The sequence below is a fragment of the Physcomitrium patens genome, chromosome 20 (assembly GCF_059467195.1).
Source record: "Physcomitrium patens ecotype Gransden chromosome 20, ASM5946719v1, whole genome shotgun sequence".
In the NCBI taxonomy this organism is placed as follows: Eukaryota; Viridiplantae; Streptophyta; class Bryopsida; order Funariales; family Funariaceae; genus Physcomitrium; species Physcomitrium patens.
Genome location: NC_143429.1, coordinates 12,357,975 through 12,379,409, shown reverse-complemented (window position 1 = coordinate 12,379,409; position 21,435 = coordinate 12,357,975). Strand labels below are relative to the sequence as shown.

At 36.7% G+C, this 21,435-nt stretch overlaps 1 protein-coding gene and 2 long non-coding RNA genes across 5 annotated transcripts; 1 reads left to right on the top strand and 2 right to left on the bottom strand.

The window, feature by feature from the left end:
* Nucleotides 1-233: 233 nt before the first annotated feature.
* Nucleotides 234-7,461, bottom strand: LOC112273331 (uncharacterized). 3 transcript variants are annotated; one of them, XM_024501972.3, is made up of 6 exons: nucleotides 6,218-7,461; nucleotides 2,458-6,080; nucleotides 1,973-2,123; nucleotides 1,536-1,598; nucleotides 1,230-1,325; nucleotides 234-690 (listed from the first exon to the last, which is right to left on the bottom strand). In XM_024501972.3, the coding sequence occupies exons 1-6, from the start codon at nucleotides 6,221-6,223 to the stop codon at nucleotides 640-642; spliced, it is 3,990 nt and encodes a 1,329-aa protein (XP_024357740.1). In that variant the 5' UTR covers nucleotides 6,224-7,461; the 3' UTR covers nucleotides 234-639. The 3 variants fall into 3 exon arrangements, with proteins under 3 accessions (XP_024357740.1, XP_073385583.1, XP_024357741.1); XM_073529482.2 differs by having other exon boundaries at nucleotides 2,458-6,217; nucleotides 6,921-7,461; XM_024501973.3 differs by having other exon boundaries at nucleotides 6,921-7,461.
* A 647-nt stretch (nucleotides 7,462-8,108) lies between these two features.
* On the bottom strand, nucleotides 8,109-10,165 carry LOC141044568 (uncharacterized). The gene is made up of 3 exons (XR_012216168.2): nucleotides 9,797-10,165; nucleotides 9,566-9,621; nucleotides 8,109-9,117 (listed from the first exon to the last, which is right to left on the bottom strand). It is a non-coding gene; the product is annotated as an uncharacterized LOC141044568 (long non-coding RNA).
* A 67-nt stretch (nucleotides 10,166-10,232) lies between these two features.
* On the top strand, nucleotides 10,233-11,558 carry LOC141044567 (uncharacterized). Its single transcript, XR_012216166.2, has 2 exons — nucleotides 10,233-10,577; nucleotides 10,783-11,558. It is a non-coding gene; the product is annotated as an uncharacterized LOC141044567 (long non-coding RNA).
* Nucleotides 11,559-21,435: the final 9,877 nt, after the last annotated feature.

Genomic DNA, 21,435 nt, shown 5'->3' with positions numbered 1-21,435 from the left:
GTTTGGACTTGTGAGGATCCCAGCTACAACCTGAAAATAGATCTACGAAAGCCCTTACAAACTGTTAAACGTTGACACAAACACCACGTTAGTGCAGAACCTATTCCTCTGCCTAACTGAACGTGCTAAGGGCAAACTTCCACATACTCGCGGCATTTCGCTAATCTTCCCCCACAGATACTCTATGTAACTCAGTGGCAAACATGTAACAAGCATCTGAAATACACAACGAGTTAAAGGTTTCCTCTCTGCGAGAAAATTTCATAAGTGATAGATACATGGTACAAGAGGTTAAAATATCAATCTGTAAGTTCACTGCTTTGATGGGCAAGTACAGTGGCCACATCATGGTGACCAAAATAATCTCTTCAGGTTCACAGAGTTAGTCTAAGAAAAAAGAGAGGCAGCTGCGGGTACTTCGCCAATTTCTAGGTGTCAGTGTGCATGTATGATACAAAATCAGACATGCTTGTAAATTACAAGAGTCAACTTTCAGTGTGACTAGTTCACCTTCATCACAATTGTGAGCAAACATAAGCCCCACGGGTTGAATGTGATTCGTCCTCCATATCTGTGAAAATGTTGTACAAAAGTTGCAGCTAATCATCTGACATGGTACATTTCAAACTTTGGATATAATCAACGAGACGTCCCGGACCTCGCAGCCAGCATCTTCTGCAATAAAACAACCTGTTCCCCACAACTACTGAGTAAGTATTCCACAACTTAGCTGGGTGGGCCATCGCGGAGTAAAGGGGAAAGATAACTGCAAACAGTAAAACTTAGATCACAAGGTAAATATTGCAAATCTTAAAGCTAAGAAAGAGCGTCAGAAATAAATGTAGCCATTACAAGCTCCATTTCACTTCATAAAATATTGTTCCGTAAGCAGAATGAATACAAGATACATTCACAACATCACCAAAGCTCAGCAACACTTCATGCCTGTGACATTATTACAGATTCATTTCCTCTTTTCGACTTTTCTAAAAACTTTACAAGACCAGTATTCAGGATTGCGTGTTATTGTTCAAACACCCAGTGGGATAGGTTTTCTCAACAAGGACTGCGAAGTAATATTTCAGACCATTGAAATATCCTTCGACTTACCTTTGGAAGTTTTGGGAATAGAAAACTAATGCTTGAAAGATGCTTTTCTCGGAAGAATTCTTAACAAATGCGCATGCAGACGGGGAGAGTAAAAGATAATTATATCGAGAACAGTGTACCTCTTGTTGTAAACCCAGGACTTGAGATTCGATCTCATGCTTCTCCTCCACAGCCCGAACAACTGCTGCCTCCATCAACTTGTTCTCCGACTCAACCTGCCAACACAGAGGATTTTTCAACCTGACCATGGAGTTTTTTTTTATCGCTTTCATAAAATTGCAACTCAGCCGTGCTCCCATAATTCCGATGCGATCTTTCAACTAGGCTAACAAGTAGACAAGCTTCGCATTTCCTTACAAATAAGTCACAGTCTGTCAAGTAAGGAACACAAGGCATTCCTACACATGTAGATACGTGATGCCTACCTGACTAAGTGAACAAGCCCGTTGCCGTTCTATCTCGAGTTGATGCCTTAAGAAAGTTTGCTCCTGATACAAAACACCAACTTCAATCAGTGTGAGTTAAGTATTCACTCTTAAAATTGGAAATTCAGTCGTTACTCTTAACAAAATCAGAGCTATTCACTGTGTTAAGGTGAATTCCTCCTCAGTAATAAATTAGCTTCAATAGCGCTATTCAACCGTTTGCAGCCTTCCCTTATCATTTAAGCTAATACATACATCTAAACTTTTCAGTTAAATTATCATGACGACCACTACACAAAAGAAAAATCTATACGCAAACTGCCATGACAAGAGAACAGGGATAGCAGGACTTCGATACTAGGAACAGCTCCGAAAGTCTCTGCTGAACAAGATCCCACCGCAGGTTGTTTGAATTGTTTTCTTAGTTTTAAGAGTACCTTGCGAACATTCTCCAACCAAGCAGCATCGACCATCCACTTTTGCTGCCGTCGTCCAGGTGATACCGGGGGCAAAATCGAGAAGGGGTAGTCATCTCGAGGCTGACCATGCCAAGTACTAGAGCTAACGTTGCCACCATGACGCCCGATACTGCACCTCATCAAAACCATCGTTGTTAAAAACAACTAGAGAAGTAGAGACACACATACGTACATGCGTCTACATACTAACCCAACATACAAGAAGAGGTGGCAGACACCATTCTTGTGTAGGGGTGGGGAAACTATAAAAATAATTGCAGAGGTTAAAAGGAAGGCACAAATCTATGAGTCATAAAGCGGAAAGTAATCAACCCATCCAACTACTAGTTCAGAGACACGAAACCCGTCCCAGCAGATTCAACTTCTGTTTTATACTCTGCTTTTCGTTAAATCAAATGCATCAAGACAGTAAAACACATTTACAGACTCATGGAGGAACATACCTGCTAGAATTTTCAAGCTCCCAAGAAGAGTTAGGCTGCATCTCCCTGATACTAGAGAAACTACTTCGCCCACTTCTCTCTCCAGTGGAAGATCTAGTGCGTATTCGCAAGCCCTCATTTCCATTTTCTAAAGAAAGATGGGACGCGAGATGTCCATCATGTCTGACAATGTTCGGCAACAGCCTCTCATCCCTGTCTCCTTGGATGAGAGCTACATCAAGGCTAGCTGCTCTTTTTAACTCTCGGACGGATGCAGCAATCTCAGCACTTTTTCGTTTCTTTTCCGATTCCTCCAATTTCGTTTGAAGATCCAGAATATACTGGTCTACCTCTTCCAAGTGCGATGTGTGTACCTTAACCATTCCTTCCTTCTTAGGTATGTCAACTACTTTAGCTTTGATATCCATGTCGCCATGCTTAATTGACCATTCTAGTTCTCTTAGGATTCCTTGCGTTACAGAATTTTCTCCGCGTTGATCGACCAGTTGTTGAAGTATCTCCTCATTCGTAGAAAGGAGCTCTTGCTCCCTACGCATCCATCTCTGCTGCCATTGGTGTTCCCGCATATCTAACATGTCTTTATGCTCTTGAGTCAGAGCAACTCGACGTTTCTCCCATTCGGCTTCTTTGTCAATCTTAGCCTGTACAAGTTGCTTTTCCTTGGTGTCCAGCTCTTCTCTTAGGCTCTCAATCGCAGTCATGGCTTCTGCAATTTGTTTGTCCACATTGGACACCCGATCTACAGCTGCTTGAAGATCAGCATTACCCCAGCAGATAGCATCCCCCAACTTTGGCTCTGTCAAACTCCTCTGCCGCTGAGCGTTCAATTCCTCAAGAAGAATGACATGCTCTTCTTCCAGTTTCTGATATTCAGTCTCGGAAAATTCCCGAGCCTTCTGTTCTCGCTCAAGTGCAGCCGTCAAGCCATCTTTTTCATCTAACAAAGAATGTATCCTTTTGGTCAATCTCTGTTCCTCAGTCCTCTTCTGCTCATCAAGTGCTTCCAAATCATTCTTTAAGACAACAATATCCTCTTCTTTCTTCTTGGCCCACTCCCTCGATTCAAGCAACTCTTGCGTGATTGCCTCCAGATCATTTTGCCAACTTTCTTCTTTCTCACGAATCTCTGCAACAAGGCGGCGTTTTCCCACAAAATGCATTTCCATCACTTCTTCTCTTTCCTTCCGCTCCTTCTCAACTTCTCTATCTATGCTCACTACTTCATCCCTAAACTTCTGCATGATAGCCTCCATTTGACGATCTCTTGAGTTGAGCTGAGATACCAAATCCTCTACTTCAGAAGTCTTGGATGATAATTCAACCTCCAGAGCCTTTTTCTCTGCTTCAAACTGCTCCATTTTTTTCTGAAAATCATTCTGCAACTCTTCCATCAGCGATAAGGTACTAGACAATTTTTTCTCAAGTTCCTCCTTTTCAAGTTTAAAATCCTCCACAATGTCTGTCCCAAGGTCTGGTTTGGCATCGTCCACATCCTCCGGCGCATCAATCTCGTGAACAAACTTCTCAATACTCTGGTAGTTATCCCCTTCACTTTCTTCTAAACTTCTTCCTGATTTACAACTCTCACATGATATATTGGTCTGAGAAGAATTCTCTAGCATCTGTTTTTGATGATCATGAACGTGTTGAGGCAAATTCTCTAACTCATGTTTGGCATTTTTTAGTGAAGTCTCCACTTGTTCTAGTTCCTTTTTGAGAGAACCTAATTCTTGGTCTTTGGCATCAAGTAAAGAAGTCCACTTCGTAACCTGCTCCTCAACCCATTGCTCCCGCTGCAGGACGAACGCTTCCCAACCAGTAAGCTCATCAGTCCACTTCTTGCGATGTGCCTCCAGCTCTATTTCCGAGAGTCTCCTCTCTTGCATCGCTTCAATGTCTCTCTTCTTATACCTCGATTCCCATTGAAGAATGGCAGCCTCCAGATGACTACATTTTGTAACTAAGTTTTTCTCTCTCTCCATCCACATTGCTTCAATCTCTGATTCTCTATCCCTTGCCCTTCTCAAGTGCAAATTAAGCTTCTCTTCTAGGTTATCTCTCTCTGCTATTGCAGCATCGCGCTGCATCTTCCACCTTGAGGACTGCTCGCTTTCAAGTAGCTTAGACCTTTTCGTACTGAATCTTTTGGAACTCATCCTTTGCAGTTCCTTGTCCACGTCCTTCGAAACAGATGCTAGCCTGCTCTTGGCATCATCCTCACCATCCTCGCCAGAAGTTAACTTATCCTTAATGCTCATCAGAAAGGACAACAGCCTCTTCGCCTTCTCCTCGTATTCCCCTCTAATCTTTTTTTCCTCCTTCCACGTTCCAAGCACGTGTTCTACTTCCAAATGTGCTTCTCTCCGCCTAGCTTGCTCAACCGATAAGGCCAACTCAGCTTCTCTCAGTACACCCGAGACCCTGCTTACCTCCTTCTCCATTGCAAGCAACCTGCTTTCCAGTTGTCGTTCTTTCTCGAGCGACCTCCTTTGTTCGTGCTGAAAAATATTCTCCAAATCCGCTTTCGCGTGCAGAGTCGATTCAATGGCGTGTCGATCTTGCTTAGCCCGTTCATCAGTCTCCTTAAGCATATCCTCAAAGGCAAGAAAGACAGCCTTCTGTGGACTAGCTCCGGGACGCTGATTTGGAGAGGCAGTCACCAGCTCCGATCCATTTGGTGCAGAACTATCTCCAACTGCTGCAGCGTCCAGCCTTTCTTTTTCCCCAAGCATTCTCTGGATCACATCATCCATCTCATCCTGTTTTTTCAGCAGAGCAAAGCCCTTCTCAGTATGACTGAGCCGTAGCTCATCTTCCAGACGACGAACCTTCCCCTGCAATATTCCGACTTCATCTTCAAGCTGTACCTCACGTCTTTCCATCTCAAAATCCCTCTCCCTTCGTTCCATTTCCCGTTCTTCCTCGTCAGCACGCATACTGAACCACATTTCGTTGATTACATGTTCAAGTTCAACCTCACCCTCCACTTTCTCTACGACATGTTCAATTGCCTCTTGGCTCAACCTGGCTTCTAAATCTCTTTCTTTTGCAGCTAAGCTCCTCAACTGCTTCAAGAGGAAACTTGACACTATTTGATCGACATCCTTTCTCTCCCCCGATGATGTAGTCGTAACCAATCGTTCAGCAACTTGCCCGAAGACATTCTCAAGATTTTCAGGCTTGTCAAGGCTTGTGGATGGAACTAATTCATTGTAATGATCTTGCAAGGCTTCATTCGAATGCTGTCCTCGGTTTCCCCAACCACCAATCCTTAGGTCCTGTACAGTGTCACTCTTCGTATCCTCTGGGAAAGAGTTGAAATTCCCGTTCTCTGAAGCCTTGTCTGTCACCTTGTTGTGATGTTTATTTCCACGGATCTTTTCATTGTTACTATCGCTGAACCTAGATCCTAACAGTTCCTTCTCTCTGATTTCATATGCCCTATTCGACTCCCCTAGTTCCTCTGAGCTTGAAAATGCAACGCTCGAGTTCTGGCACAGAATATCTCTTTGCTCTTGACTCACCAAGACGCTCGATGCATCCACGGCCTCTCCAGAGCATTTCACGGAGATCTCCGGTTCCGCCATCAACAACGAAAGAAGACTCCTAGAGCCTGTGACATCCTGCCGGAGGCCGGAAAATGACAATCAACTCCATGTAGTCAACACTGAAAACCATGCGCATAAAAGCAGCCCTAAGTCTAACACCCCTGAAGGCAGTAAATGGCAAGTTCTAGCTATTCCAAATTACTGCTCCATACCTGCATAGGATGCTTCGCATTAATAATCCAGCGACTGAGACTCGCTTATCTTCCACTATCGAGAAGGTCAACTAAAAGAACAAGATGCTAATAAAATGGCATGAAGAACTAAGGAGGAGAACGCCGTCCTTATGGTTCATTGCAGAACTCTCGCCAGTAGAAACACAACCGATAGCCTTTTCAACGGACTAGAGAAGAACAGCAAAATAACTTGCTTTGCTGTGCCGGGAAGTTTTTGCAAATATGACGATCGTCACATTCGAGTTCGCACTTCAAGGCTTTAGAAACTTTTATAGACGATCACAAGCAACGCAGTCAAAAAATGTGGTGCGGCTCAACTATTAGACATCGTCTAACTTAACTTTCACGCGGGGGTGCTTACAAATAGAACACATACATGGAAGAACATTGCAAGGCCCACTTGTCGCCAGGAAGGTGAAAGGCTACGAAGTCAAATCTAGGCACGTCGTCGCAAATCGACTAAAACTCATCCCACCTTCCAACTGTAACAATCTAGTGCGATAGGAGCTCCACGACAGAATAGCCAAGGGCACCAATCCGTCACAATAACTCCCATTCGAACAAGTGCAACAAATTTTCCTCACTGTCGAACCCCGCGTCCAGAAAAACCCAAAAACGCCATCCCAAATGCAACGACGTCGCGGTCAACGAAATGACGGCAAAACAGAGGGTAGCCTCTTACCTCCTCGAAGTACGCGCTTTCTCTCAAATTGAAGTCTACTAGACTGCAGACAACTACCAAACTTGAAACAACTTTAGCTCTTTTCCAATACAAGCTCTCGATTGCCCAACACACTGTCCAACGTAGTCGCGACAGCCTAGCTACTGCTCATCCCTAGCGCTTATACGAAATATAAGCCACGACACCGTTTCTTCTGAAGTTCTCACTTCTTCATCTCTCATCATTCTACCCATCCTGTTCCACCACATTCTGTTTACACGAATCAAGCTCCTTACCAGACCCTGTCTGACAATACAGTTGCGAATACAAGCAACGAATACAACCCCAGAAAACACGGACCACTCGCCTAAAGGGGAATTTTCACACTAAAAAATAAAATAAAATGTGAAAGTTAATCCCTGTAATCATCACGAACACATGAGGCGCTCCTCAACGCTGACAAATCTATTGTACAGAGGCAACCAAAAGACGAATCCTGAATGCACAGATGATCGGCGCTCATCATGAGGCTTCTGGAGTCGCTCGGGGAGCGTGCCTCGGTGGAGGAAGAAGAAGAGTTTGTCTCTAAAAGGAACCGTCGTGCATTGCCGCGGCAGCGGGATTCGGGTCCTCGGGCACCCATCTCCGTCGACAGAGTCGACTGTATGTTGTCTCTTCTGCTTGTGTACACGCATGCAAAGGTGATAACATTTCAATTCTTATTTGCTTTTTGTTATTTCCCAACATTTCAAATCACAACTGTCCCCTATTTCAAATCAACACGGTAGTGTGCTCCCTATGCACAAGCAAGCGGTCATAGGGCTTAATAAAGTCGAAATTGAGAATGACAAATGCATGCCGAATGATTTGGTGTTGTTGGTATAATTCTTATGTGGACCCACTACCCTTGTGTTTCATGTAATATAATCATCCATGTTAATCTCTTCATTTTCTGCTCTTCATTCATCAGTGTGGTGTAATTCGTCTCATTGTTTGTTACTCTCATTCCTACCCTTATTTACCTTCCTCGCTCTCTCTTTTATTTTCACTGTAGGAACAAAATCCCACCGAACATTGGGGGGAGGGAGGTGAATTATTGGTGATAGAACATTGTGCCTTGCAATATAAAAAAAATATATGTTTTTTTATTTGAAAAATTTAAGTATCTTCAGTATTTTGAGTACCCATTTTTTTTGTTTGTAACTAATGGAGGTTTTTGCTCAAATACATTACCAAATGTGCAGGTATCAAGTCATATTCCAGTCACAACAACCACATTCAACATGTGGCTTCAAAGAAAGGAGAAGAATACATGCACATAATACAATGCAAGAAAAAAGTGGCCTCACATTTGGGGAAACATGAAATCTCTTGAAATTGTTTCAAAATAACTAGATCTACCTTCCAATGAACTCTTTTGTTTCCTATACATGTAGACCATTAAAGACCAATCATCACACAATAAAAATCATGCAAGTGCACATTTCAAAACAAAACCCACGCCTATCTATTTGTAAGGAATCAAATCCAATACAGATCTTTATAAACTTACAAAGGGTAATAGTATAATACTCAACCAGCTCAGAGTAGTTATTCATTCAAAACTCACTAGTAAGAAATAAATGTTTTCAAGATGTCTTTACCACAGAATGAACCAACTTTTTACTTTTTACTTTTTTGCGTGCGTTTTTTTTTAAAAATAGTAGCTTTTTACGAACAGATTAGAACATGACAACGCAATGGGCTTGCGTTGGTCAACTGGGTTTGACCATGGTGAACAGTGGAACTTATGTGTGAACAGGGCCATATGTGTGAAGTAGCGGGATTTAGATATGACCCGGCACAAGAGGGCATTGCTAAAGGGGTTGAGCAAATGGAATGCCGGGTAAAATCCACCCGGCTCCCCCCCTTGCCCGGGTCTCCAAACCCTAAATTCGTGAACAGTTTCTAAATTTAGCTCCCAACTGATTCGCAATTCGATTCCAGCAGCATTTCCAGGCGAGAATGTGGAGGGGTTGCACCATTTACAGCCTGCCAAGCTGGCACCTCTCTTTTCTTATGTCCTTTTCCCAAGACTCCTAACGGCCAGAGGTGCCTCTCCTCAATTTCTATCATTAGGGTTTTTGTTTCCACTTCATTCCTCTATTCATGCCTCGTGTTTTGCTACAGAAACCTCTTTGTTTTTATAGCCCATTCATGCCTCGTTCTACCTAGCAAACTATTCCAATACATATCGTAAGTTAATTTAGGTTTCGTGCCCCAGGAAAGTCCCGAGAAAGGGTTTGCACGCAACAATTTTCTATTTCTGTGATTGAAACATGGTCTTCTTCTTCTTTATCTTGTTTGTTTTGTTTTGTTGTTAATTCATTGTCAACTCGTTAATTTTACAGAATGTTCGGTATTTGTTTTTATTTGCATGGAAAACAGGGGAAAGATTGACTTCTTATTGACAGCTCAAAAACTAGTTGCTTAGTACCTTAAGAAGTAGATGTATTTATATATATATATATATATGCATATACATAGACACTTGCACCCGTTTTAGTTCTACTCAAGGATGTACTTGTGGTTATTTGAATGAAAACAAAAGATCTATATATAAAAAAAAAATCATATATTTCAGATTATAAAATTAAATAAACAAAAACAACTGACAAAAATCTTACACTCAATGGTGAATGTTCAGATGGAATTTCTTGGAAATCCTTGTGATAAAATTCTTCTGCAAAATCTTAATAGATTGCTTGTGTCTAAACCAAGATATATATATATATATAATACATTCCAAAGGAGTGCAATGCAAAGCACATTGAAAATCACAAAATTGCATGCTTTGAACCTAGATTTCTTTGGATTCTATGTATATATATATATATATATATAATTTATAAACATACACTAGTAGAAATGAATGTTGTCGAGCACTGCAATCGATGTCTTAAACCATTTTATATAATAGATGAGATATTCGATCATAAATATATTATTAAAAGAGTTCAACTAGATCTCAAAACCCTAATCATAAGTACAAACTCTGGAGCAATCTCAGAGTTGGATGATTTCAGTGACGCAGATTACTTGTAACAGACGGGAAAACCCTCCCAGGGATGTGAATGCAGGGGGAATGGATCTGTTATTGAGCCCACTACGTCAGTCCTCCTGGTCCTCTTGGGATGGGAACTCGGTCAGTTGCATGGGAACCAGAAAGTGCCCATTAAGCAACCCTGGACGTATTACTGGTTCCCCTAATGATGCAACTGACAGTCCCACCTTGTTCCCCTACTTCGTTCCCTTCCAATACAAATTTTGTTCACTGCAATCGCAGTCCCTCTTATTAATGCTCAATCGTGTTGATAGAAGTCCTTCCCTTTTTTCGCTTTTTTCCTTTCGCTTTTCTACATAATTATACAAAAATATTGTCACATGCACTCTCACTTTCCGGTGAATACGGCTCCACAAATGACCTTAAACTTGTCTTTAGAACAATAATTTTAATAGAGAAAATACGGATATCCGCTGAAGCATGAAAATGTTAGTCCTTCTCCTCATTGTTTACATTTATTCCTCTACCACGGTGTTGTTGACTCTGTTAGCACAACTCGTTGTTCAAAGATCGGAACGCTTGAAGAATGACTTAACAAATACTTGGAGGTTTTCAGTTTTATTGATTGCAATGAGGTATGCGAAATTCACCATTACAGCACTGTTTGTTTTGTTTGTTTTTCGATGCAAGTATAAATATGAACTAGAAATACGTCTGCGATAATGATAAATTTCTATTTTGTTTTTTTTTTTTGTGAAGACCTGTGAGTGAGTTGAGTGGGGCAAGCAGACACAGAAACGCCCTAGAAGTGTGCTAAACGCTTGCAGAGCTTTGATGTAGACACCGACAGCGATGATGATGGCGATGACGACGACGGCGACCGTGGAACACAAGACAACAGAAAAACGACAAAAGACGAAGGAAATGGCAGTCGTTGATGTCTTACAGACAACAGAGAGTGGATTGATGTAGCTTCCATTCTCAGATGTGATGAGGACGCAGGTGGAGGAGCAGGTGCAGCAGGACTGGTGCCGATCTCACTCGGGAACTGCTCCAGACCAGATTGGAAAGCCCCGCCCTCCCCGCCCTTCTCATTTGTTTTTTTTTTTTTTTCTTTTCTAATCTACTTCTTCTTCTCCCTCCTCTTTCTTTCTTCTTCTTCTTTCTTCGTTTGTTTGTTTTTGTTCTAATGCACACACCAACGACACCGCGCGATCTGACAGACGCTGTGACTGTGCTGTGGTGTTCCGAATGACTTCTAGGTCACAGTGGCGGGCGAGCACGAGCATCACGACGACGATGAAGAGGACGAAGACAACCATGTGGTCGAAGCCCATACAAGGTATTTGACTTTTAGTTGACAAAGTTGGACTTGCTTTGTTTCGACAGATAAAAGAATGGGTGACGCATAACGCATGTATCAATATAAAAACAAACAAACAAACAAACAAACAGTAACATTTTGGAGTTCTACAAGAAAGCATTAAAATGTTGTGAGTAGGTTTGAATGTGTGTGTAGGTTTCTGTAGAAGAAATATGTTATATTTGCACCAACATACATCACATATCATATTTCTTAAAAATTACGCATTAACACCAAATACAGTTACAAAGTATTTATTGTGAATTGTGGAGTTTAAATATGTGCACCAACTTATAAATCGTTGCTTATAGATTTATTTAGGTGCTAATACAAAAGAGTTTGATCTACATCACCCTACATGTAAATTAGTCATAATTTAAAACCGTTAAATGTTGCATGTTATAGAATAAAACAAATAATGTTATTATAACAATGTTGTGTAACATAATTTTATGTAATATTTCTGCAAGAAAGATTAATCATTTAAAAGATAGTTGTTTATTTTTATTTTATTTTTATAGAACATAGAAAACATACCAAATTTATGTACAAAATAATATTATTTGATCTGACTCAATTCTGTGTATATATATATATATATATATACACATAATTATATATATATATATATATAAACATGTATTTACAAATAAAATTAATGTTATTAATAAGGGACATGATCATTTTATGGACGGTTTTATTGTAATTAAAATGCTCAAGTCATCTTTGATATAAATATTTAAGCAATATTATTATTTGATGCTTAATCTTTCATGTGTTGAATGATAATAAATACTTTGATAAAATATTATTAAAAAGTTACAAATTTTTGAAGTATTAATCTAAAATTATTGATAATGTGTATTTCTTACTTATACTAAAATCATCAGGTTTGTTTATAATAAATAACTTTTTTTTTCTTAATTAATTTTTTTGACAAAAAAAATCCGAATTAAATTTTGTAGTAATTTTTTAAAATTTTAAAATTTAAGTTTAATTATAATAATTTTTATTTAATTAAATTAATAAATTTATAAAGTTTTATAAATAATATTTATTACATATTCTAAATAATACCTAATTGAGTTAAATAATTATTATTTTGAATTGTACTTGCTTATAGATTTGATAGTCTTGTAGCAATATATATATATATATATATATATATATTGTAAAAATTATTTTTTTGAGTTGCAATCTAAAAGTTATATATTAGTACCTTAATACTTTTATACTTTTCTTTCAAATACTTCTATGAATTAAAAAATACAATCAAATTTAAAAGATGTACAAATTTGATATTAGATATTTTAAATTTCTTATAATATTAGAAAGAAATTTATGCTAATAATAAAGATCATGTCTATAAAATCTTTAAATATAGTAAGTATTGTATAGTCTTGAATTTCTTCTTATCTTATTTAAGCAAATATATATAAAAAATGAATTATAAAAAGTTAAAACTTTTATATGCATGAGTTAGATTATCTATATTTCATTTATGCAATACCAAGTCCTTATTCAAATACAGATTGCAATACAATCTTAAAATAATATAAAAATATTAAAAAATAATATAGAAGAAAAATGCTAATATATTATAAAAACATATACTTCATGATTTTACTATCAACCTTTAAGAAGTTCAATTATATTTTGGACCAATTTACAACTTGTTGTATAATAAACTTATAGTTCTAAAAGAATAAATCGACAGAAATCTTATATATTTTTTTATTTAACATTAAAACTCTACTACAAATCTATAAATTATTTTTGTAAAGAAGATAAAAGATTCTTTAGAATATAAATTATTAAAGACTCAAAAAATTAACCATTGAGAATTTTTATTCTTTATCTTTAATATAAAGGCTTTTTGGCCAACTAAATGAAACTAATATTTTTACTAAATTATATTATAAAGAACTCATTATTTAATATATATTAAAAAAAAGGACAAATAGAGTATTTTATTTTAAATTAGATATAACCATTTTGTATCATTATTTTTTATTGACGATAAGAACCTTGAGTATTTTATCTAAGAATGTGACTTAATTATTGCTAAGTATATTAAATAATGTCTTTATTATAATTTGTGTCTTAAAAATAATAAAATGTGTCATATGCCTTTTCAAGATGTTCTTACCTTGTACTATAAGAAAAAGATGCTATATATGATAAATATTAATTATTCTTTTAAAACCACAACAACTACATGTTTAAGATCAAATATAATTACGAGCACATTAAGCATACTATACTTTTAAAAATAAGATATATATTAGATATTAAAAATTTAGAGCTTATTTAAAAATAATCTTAATAGTCAAAATTATAAAATAATATTTTAAGTATTTAATTAATATTATAGTATTTTTTTAAAGAAAGATTTTATATTATTAGTCCTATAGAATTCTTTAATCTTTATTTATTCTAAAATATCTTTAAATTATTCAATAGTTAGCTTACTTTATACGCTATCAACATATGTGCTATATGGTTAATTTTTTGATTAAGTTACTAGCCTATCAATTAACTACAAACATAAATAAAGTGAAAGTGGCATCTATGAAGCTTTTGCAAAGTTTTTTTAAGAGATATTATGAATTTGATTTATTTTTATTTACTTCTACTTAATCCAATAGGTATTTATTAGAGTAAATATGTATGTTTGTGACATTACTACTTTTTCTAAGAATGAATTCTATGAGGAGAAATGATTAACTTTCACATGTCTTACTATTCTTCATCTTGATTTTGATTGATGTCATTGATAAAAAGTTTCAATTTTCTTTGCTGCATTTGTAAATTTTTTTATCGGCTCCCATGTGCATTCATTAATATCATATCTTTGCCAATGAATAAGATATTTTAATATATTTTGGTGTCGCTTTGAAAATAATACTTCTTCCATCTCGAATTCTTGATTATTATTTATTTTTATAAGTGGAGGTGGTATTTATTTTCTTCTTGAGACATTCATTATCTTATGTGGCTCAAGAAGAAACATATAGAATATATAATGGATCTTTATAAACTTTGATAGATATAATCAATAAACAACATGATTCATTTTTTTACAAATAGAAAAAGATCCAAGCCTGTAATAGTTCAACTTGTCACAAGGATGAATAGTCTTAATATTGTTATGAAGTAGTCACATACAATTAAATGTGATTATTTCTTATAATAAACATCCATATTGTTCTTTTATTATTCTTCAATATATTTTTTTTTGTTGTTCTTTTGTCGTTCTTGAGCATTGTTCTTTTGTCATTCTTTTGTCATTCTTGAGCTTCTTTTAACTATGCCTTCATTATTATATGTAGCTTTAACAAATAATTTATCAAATCTTCTACCATAAGATTATTAAGTTTTGAAAAGTCAAAAGTATCAAGTCATGGATGATAACCATAATTACTAAAAAAATATATTTATTAAAAAATATATTGAATTATTATATATAAATTCTATTAATGGTAAAATAATTATCCAATCATCTTAATGATGATTGATGGTATACCTCAAATATTATTCTAAAATTTAATTCACTTATTTTATTTGCCTATCAATTTTAAGATGAAAAGCAAAAAAAAGCTTTATATCCACTTTTAGAATCTTAAAAAAAGGTTTTTTAAAATCTTGATACAAATTGAGTCTATTTATTTAATATAATATCCTTAAACAATCTATGATAGTAATAGACATTGTCAAGAAAAATCTTAGCTATTTTTTTATTTATAATTGATTTTGTACATAGTACAAAATATATTATCTTAATAAAATAATCTACTATCACAAATATAAAATCATACAAATCTGAAACTAAAATATCCATAATAAAATCCATAGAAGCAGAAAACTATGGTTATTCTAGAATAAGTAATGGCTAAAGAAGTCTATAAGGTTGATGACAAGGAGTTTTAGAACTTGAACAAATATTACATGGTTGTAAAAAGTCTTTAACTATCTTTTATATTTAAGGCCACTAAAAAGATCTAAATATTAGCTCTAAAATCTTATTGTAACAAAAATATTTGGTTGTTAGAAAGTCATGACTTACTTAAAAAACATGTAATTATGCTTTATCTTCTTGAATATATAATTTTTCCTCAAAATATATTAGATTATTTTTGAATTTAAATCTAGAAGTATTATAAGACTTAAGAGAATTATTCTTGATATCATGAACAAGAAGATCAAAGGACATACTTGATTGAATTTGCTTGACAAAAGTTGAATCAATAGTTAATGTTAATTTTATTACTTAAAGATGAAAATACTCTAGCTTGAAGAAAATCATGCTTTGTTGATCATAAGCTGCATTTTTTTCTTTTGGTGTAAGATAAAAATGTCTAGAGAGGATATCTGATAAACCTTATTATTTTTAAAGTGAATAAATAAGCTTGAAATCAAATTTTGAAAAAAACATACTCCAACAAGCTTGGTAACAATTCAAAATACGTACTAATATGAAGTACTTGAGGTTCTTGTGATCTGTATATATGGTGAGTAGAATAGAAGTGCCTTTTAGATAGTGACACTATTTTTGAAATGAATCGATAAGTGCAAGAAGCTTTTTATTGTAGATCTCATAGTTCATCTTGGATACTAAAAATTTCTTGGAATAAAAAACTATTGGGTGGAGCTTGTCATCTACTCCTATTTGTGACAAAACAATACCTATAATAAAATCTTATGCATCTATTTTTATGAAGAATATCTTAAAAAAATCAATGCAATATGAAATTGGTGCAAAAATAAATATTGCCTTTAAAGCTTCAAAAGATGCTTTAGTATCTTTGCTCCACTTTAGTTTATCTTTATGTATCAAGGATATAAAAAGAGTCACAACTGTTAGGGACATAGTCTATAGAACCATCTAGAGACAAGTTTCTAGAACCTTCTAGAAGCAAGTCTCTGGAACCTTCTAGAAGCTTCTTAGTTGGTAGAAGTTGCTTGAGAAGCTTCCTAAATAGGAGTATATATTAGAATCGAGGCTGAAGAGTTCTTCAGTCTCGAAAAGACATCTCTTGGAGCTCTAGCTCACCTCTCTAGTGTTGTTCTTGTATTCATCTGATTAATCTAGTTCTTGCCAATTCTTTGTCAAGGACAAGAACTCGATGAAAGCTAAAGAGTAAGTGAGACTTTTCTCAAAAAGAAATAGGACAAAATAGAAATATGTATATTAAGAAAGAAACTGGAATGGCTATTGCCAAAATACAAGAAAACTAGAGATCCTTGAAACTAGACTAGAAGCAAGAAAGGAGTTGACAAGAATGAAGAGGGCTTCACTCTTGCCTCTATATATACTATCTAACTAGAAGCCACGTGGCGATGTTCTATAAGACCTCTAATATATGTTGACTTTCTAGGCCACATGCCTTTGCTTGCAAGGTAAGTTTTCTATGGATGGACCACGTAGTTAGCTTGTTCTTTAAGCTTCCAACATGTGTGGCACATGGCTAACTTGTTGACCAAGTTTCTAACCTAAAAGTCAACTATAGACTCCTATAAAGTCAAAGCAGCGTCTATGAAGCTTCTAAGAAGCTTTTCTAGAAGATATTACACAATTAACCTACTTTTATCTACTTTTACATACTTTTATCTATTCATATAGGTAATTATATGTATGTCCGTGACATTACCCCCCCTACTAGGGACGAGTTCCACGAGGAGCGGTGATTATATATTGAGAAAATCTAATATGCGGCGAATTGTATTTGCTACATACTCTGATCTTTGTTCTCTTCGAAGATAGTTGATGGGTCCTCTTAGCCATCGATAGTGTCCCATTCCAGGGCGAGAAGACCACCCTGTTATTTGATCACTGTTGAGGCCTTCATAACTTCCTTCAAATAATACATTTGAAACACCATCAGGAGTCGTTCCTATCTCCAATAATATCACCAAACATCGAGAATCTCTTCCAAGGTCGTGATACCAAACGCGTTGTATCTCACCATCTATTCGAGGAAGAACATGTCGTTCTTGAGGGTCTTCATCTCGGTTGCGTCGTCTTGAAGGTTGTGACAATCGCAATGTCTCATCCGGTAAGTCAGCAAACGAAGGTTCTTGAGTTGAATCTGCTGGTTGTTGGCTCTCCATCTAATTAGCGTCACAAATGCAAAGAAGTTACAAACAAGGATAGGAAATTGAATGTTATCTTGCCTCAATCTTGTCTCTTTTATAAGAGAGATTTTCATCTTGGTTTTGATGGATGTCGTTGATGAAAAACTTTGACTTTAGTTGATGCATTTGCTAGATTCCTGGATGGCTCCCATGTGCGTTCACTAATATCATATCCGCGCCAATGAACAAGATATTCCAGCTTATTTCGGCGCCGCCTTGAATCTAATATCTCTTCCACCTCAAATTCTTCATTATTATCTACTTCTATAGGAGGCGGTGGCATTTGTCTTCTTCCTTGTATATCCACTGTCTTATATGGTTCAAGAAGAGATACGTGGAATACAGGATGGATCTTCATTGACTCCGGTAGATGTAACCGATATGCAACTGGGTTGATCTGTTCAGAAACAGAAAAGGGGCCAAGCCTACGATAGTCCAATTTGTCACAAGGTCGAGTGGTCTTGATATTGCGACGAAGTAGCCATACCTTATCACCAACGTTGAGTTGTGGTTGCTCTTTACGATATACATCTGCATTTATCTTTTGTCATTCTTGAGCTTTCTTCAACTGCGCCTTCATTATTGCATGTAACTCTGACAACCGATTTGCCATATCTTCTGCTGCAGGATTATCAACTTTTGAAAAATCAAAAGTATCAAGTCGTGGATGATAGCCATAATTGGCAAAGAAAGGTGTTTGTTGCGTGGAGGAATGTACCGTATTATTATAAGCAAACTCTGCCAATGGCAGAAGGTTTGTCCAATCATCTTGTTGGTAGTTGATGGTACACCTTAAATACTGTTCCAAGACTTGGTTTACGCGCTCTGTTTGTCCATCAGTTTGAGGATGGAAAGCTGAAGATAGCTTTATGTCCACTTTTAAAATCTTGAAAAGAGTCCTCCAGAATCTCGACACAAATTGAGTTCCCCTATCCGATATGATATCTTTAGGTAATCCATGATAGCGATAGATATTATCAATGAAAAGCTTAGCTGTTTCTTCACTTGTGATAGATTTTGTACATGGCATAAAATGTGCCATCTTGGTGAAACGATCTACTATCACAAATATAGAATCATAAGATCTTGAGTTTGGAAGATCTGTGATGAAATCCATAGAAACAGAAGACCATGGTTGTTCTGGTATAGGTAATGGCTGAAGAAGTCCGTAAGGTCGATGTCGAGGAATTTTTGATCTTGAACAAATATCACATGATTGTATAAAGTCTTTGACTGACTTCCACATTTGTGGCCACCAAAAATCTCTTGATATGAGTTCCAGAGTCTTATTATATCCAAAGTGCCCTGCTGCTGGAAAGTCATGACGTGCTTGAAGAACACGCAAACGTGCTTTTCCTTCTGGAACATATAGGCGTCCTTCAAAATATAATAGATTATTCTTGAACTCGAACTTAGAAGAATCATGAGACTTGGAAGAATTATTCTCGATATCATGAACAAGAGGGTCTGAGGACATACTGGACTGGATTTGCTTGAGAAAAGTTGAATCAACAGTCAATGTTGATTTCACTGCTCGAAGATGAAATTGCTCCGGTTTCAAGAGGACCGTTCTTTGTTGCTCAAAAGCTGCATCTCCTTCTTTTGGTGCAAAATAAGAACGTCTAGACAGGGCATCGGACAAACCTTGTTGTTTTCCTGGCCGATAAGTGATAATGAAGTCGAATCTTGACAAAGACATACTCCAACGAGCTTGACGACGATTCAACACGCGTGCTGACATGAAATACTCGAGGTTCTTGTGATCTGTATACACAGTGACTGGACTAGAAGCACCTTCTAGATAATGACGCCATTCTTGAAAGGAATCCACGATTGCAAGAAGTTCTTTATCGTGGATCTCATAATTGATCTCGGTTGCTGAGAATTTTCTTGAATGAAAAGCTATCGGATGAAGTTTGTCATCTGTTCCCATTTGTGATAAAACTGCACCCAAGGCAAAATCCGATGCGTCTGTTTCCATAAAAAATACCTTGGAAAAGTCAACACGATATAAGACTGGTGCAGAGACAAACGATGTCTTCAAGGCTTCAAATGCTGCTTCCGCTTCTTGATTCCATTGGAATTTATCTTTACTAGTCAAGCGTGTAAGTGGATCTGCAACTCGTGAGAAATCTTTGATGAAGATCCGATAGTAATTGGCAAATCCCAAGAAACATTGGACATCTCTTACAGTCTTTGGAATCTTCCAATCCATGATTGTTTGGACTTTCTTAGAATCCATCATAAGACCATCATTTGAAATGATGTATCCTAAAAAGTCAACTTGAGTAGTGTGAAATACACACTTTTCCATCTTGGCGTACAATCCTGCATCTCTGAGTTTTTGTAATACTTGACGAACATGTATTTCATGTTCTTCAACATTCTTAGAATAAATCAGGATATCGTCTAGGTAGCAGACGACAAAATTGTCTAAGAATTCACGAAATACATCATTCATGAGATGTTGAAAAGCAGCTGGTGCATTCGTGAGTCCAAAAGGCATGACATTATATTCAAAATGCCCGTACCTGGTTCGAAACGCAGTCTTCCATTCATCTCCTTCTTTGATCCGTACTAGATTATATGCTCCTCTTAGATCTATTTTTGTATAGATCTTAGCTTGATTTAACTGGTCAAGGAGTCCTGATATTAAAGGTAATGGATACCTATTCTTGATTGTGATCTTGTTGAGTCCTCGATAGTCAACACACATTCGTAAAGATCCATCTTTTTTCTTTACGAATAAAATTGGAGCTCCTGCTGGAGATTTTGAATGGCGTATGAAATTCTTTGCTAAATTCTCGTCAATATATGTCTTGAGTTCAGCCAACTCATCTTGCGATAAACTGTAAATTGGTCCAAATGGTGGCAGAGTTCCTTCCTTGAGATCGATTGAACAATCGTATGGGCGATCCTCAGGAAGAATATCTGCATTCTTTTTCTCAAAAACGTCTTGATAATCCTGATATTGACTTGGAATGCCACTTGAAGTCTTTACGCTTTCAGAAATAGGTGCAGCATAAATAGCAAAAGTTGATCCTTCTTTTGCTGCGTGTATAAATGCTTTTGCACCCATAAGTGCGGGTTTTACTATACTAGACTCATGGTTTTTTACTTGATTAATAGAACTGTTACTAATACTCTGAGGAAAATCAAGTTTACGAGAAATCCAATCTATTCGAGGATTATACTTTTCTAACCATGATAAGCCTAAAATTACTGGATTAGAGGGAGATCTAATTATATTAAAAATTATGCAACTACTATGACCATTTATTACTACATCTACAGGAAGTGTTTCGTGAGTTACATCTCCAGAAGACAACGGACGACCATCTATGACTTCTACGTGTACAGGTTTAGTTTTTTGTATTAATGATATTCTATGACATCTAGCAAATTCTTCATCTAAAAAACAAGATGAGGCTCCTGAATCTACCAAGGCAGAGGCTTTGTAATTATTAGGTCCTAAACGCACATCTATTATAAAACAAGGAGATGGTTCTGAGGAGAGGATAGGACCTTCATTAGAAGTTGTACAAGATTCCAGCCGCACGGTCCCTATTGTAGCTGGACGTACTCGTTTTCCGACATACTGTCTTCTTTGACAGCCGTACTCCTCATTTTGTAGTTGCGTCGCTTCTTTGGACAATGTTGAGCAGTGTGCTTAGGTTCTCCACAATATAAGCACAATCCTTCTTGTCGACGACGAGACTTTTCTTGCTCAGTAAGAGGTTTGAAACGTACCGCATCAATTTACATATCCTCTACTTCTGAAGGTATGTGTTGAGGAGACGTCGGTGTTGCCATTGAATTGTAGTAACGTTGAGGCCCACTTGTGCGACTCTCGGATCGAAATTCAAAAAGTCGATTGTCGCACTTCACAGCAAAGTCAATTGCTTGACTCAATGTTTGAGGATCAGGTAAATTAAGCATCAATTTCTTTACCTCATATTATAATCCGTAGAGAAATTGACTCACAAGTGCGGCAT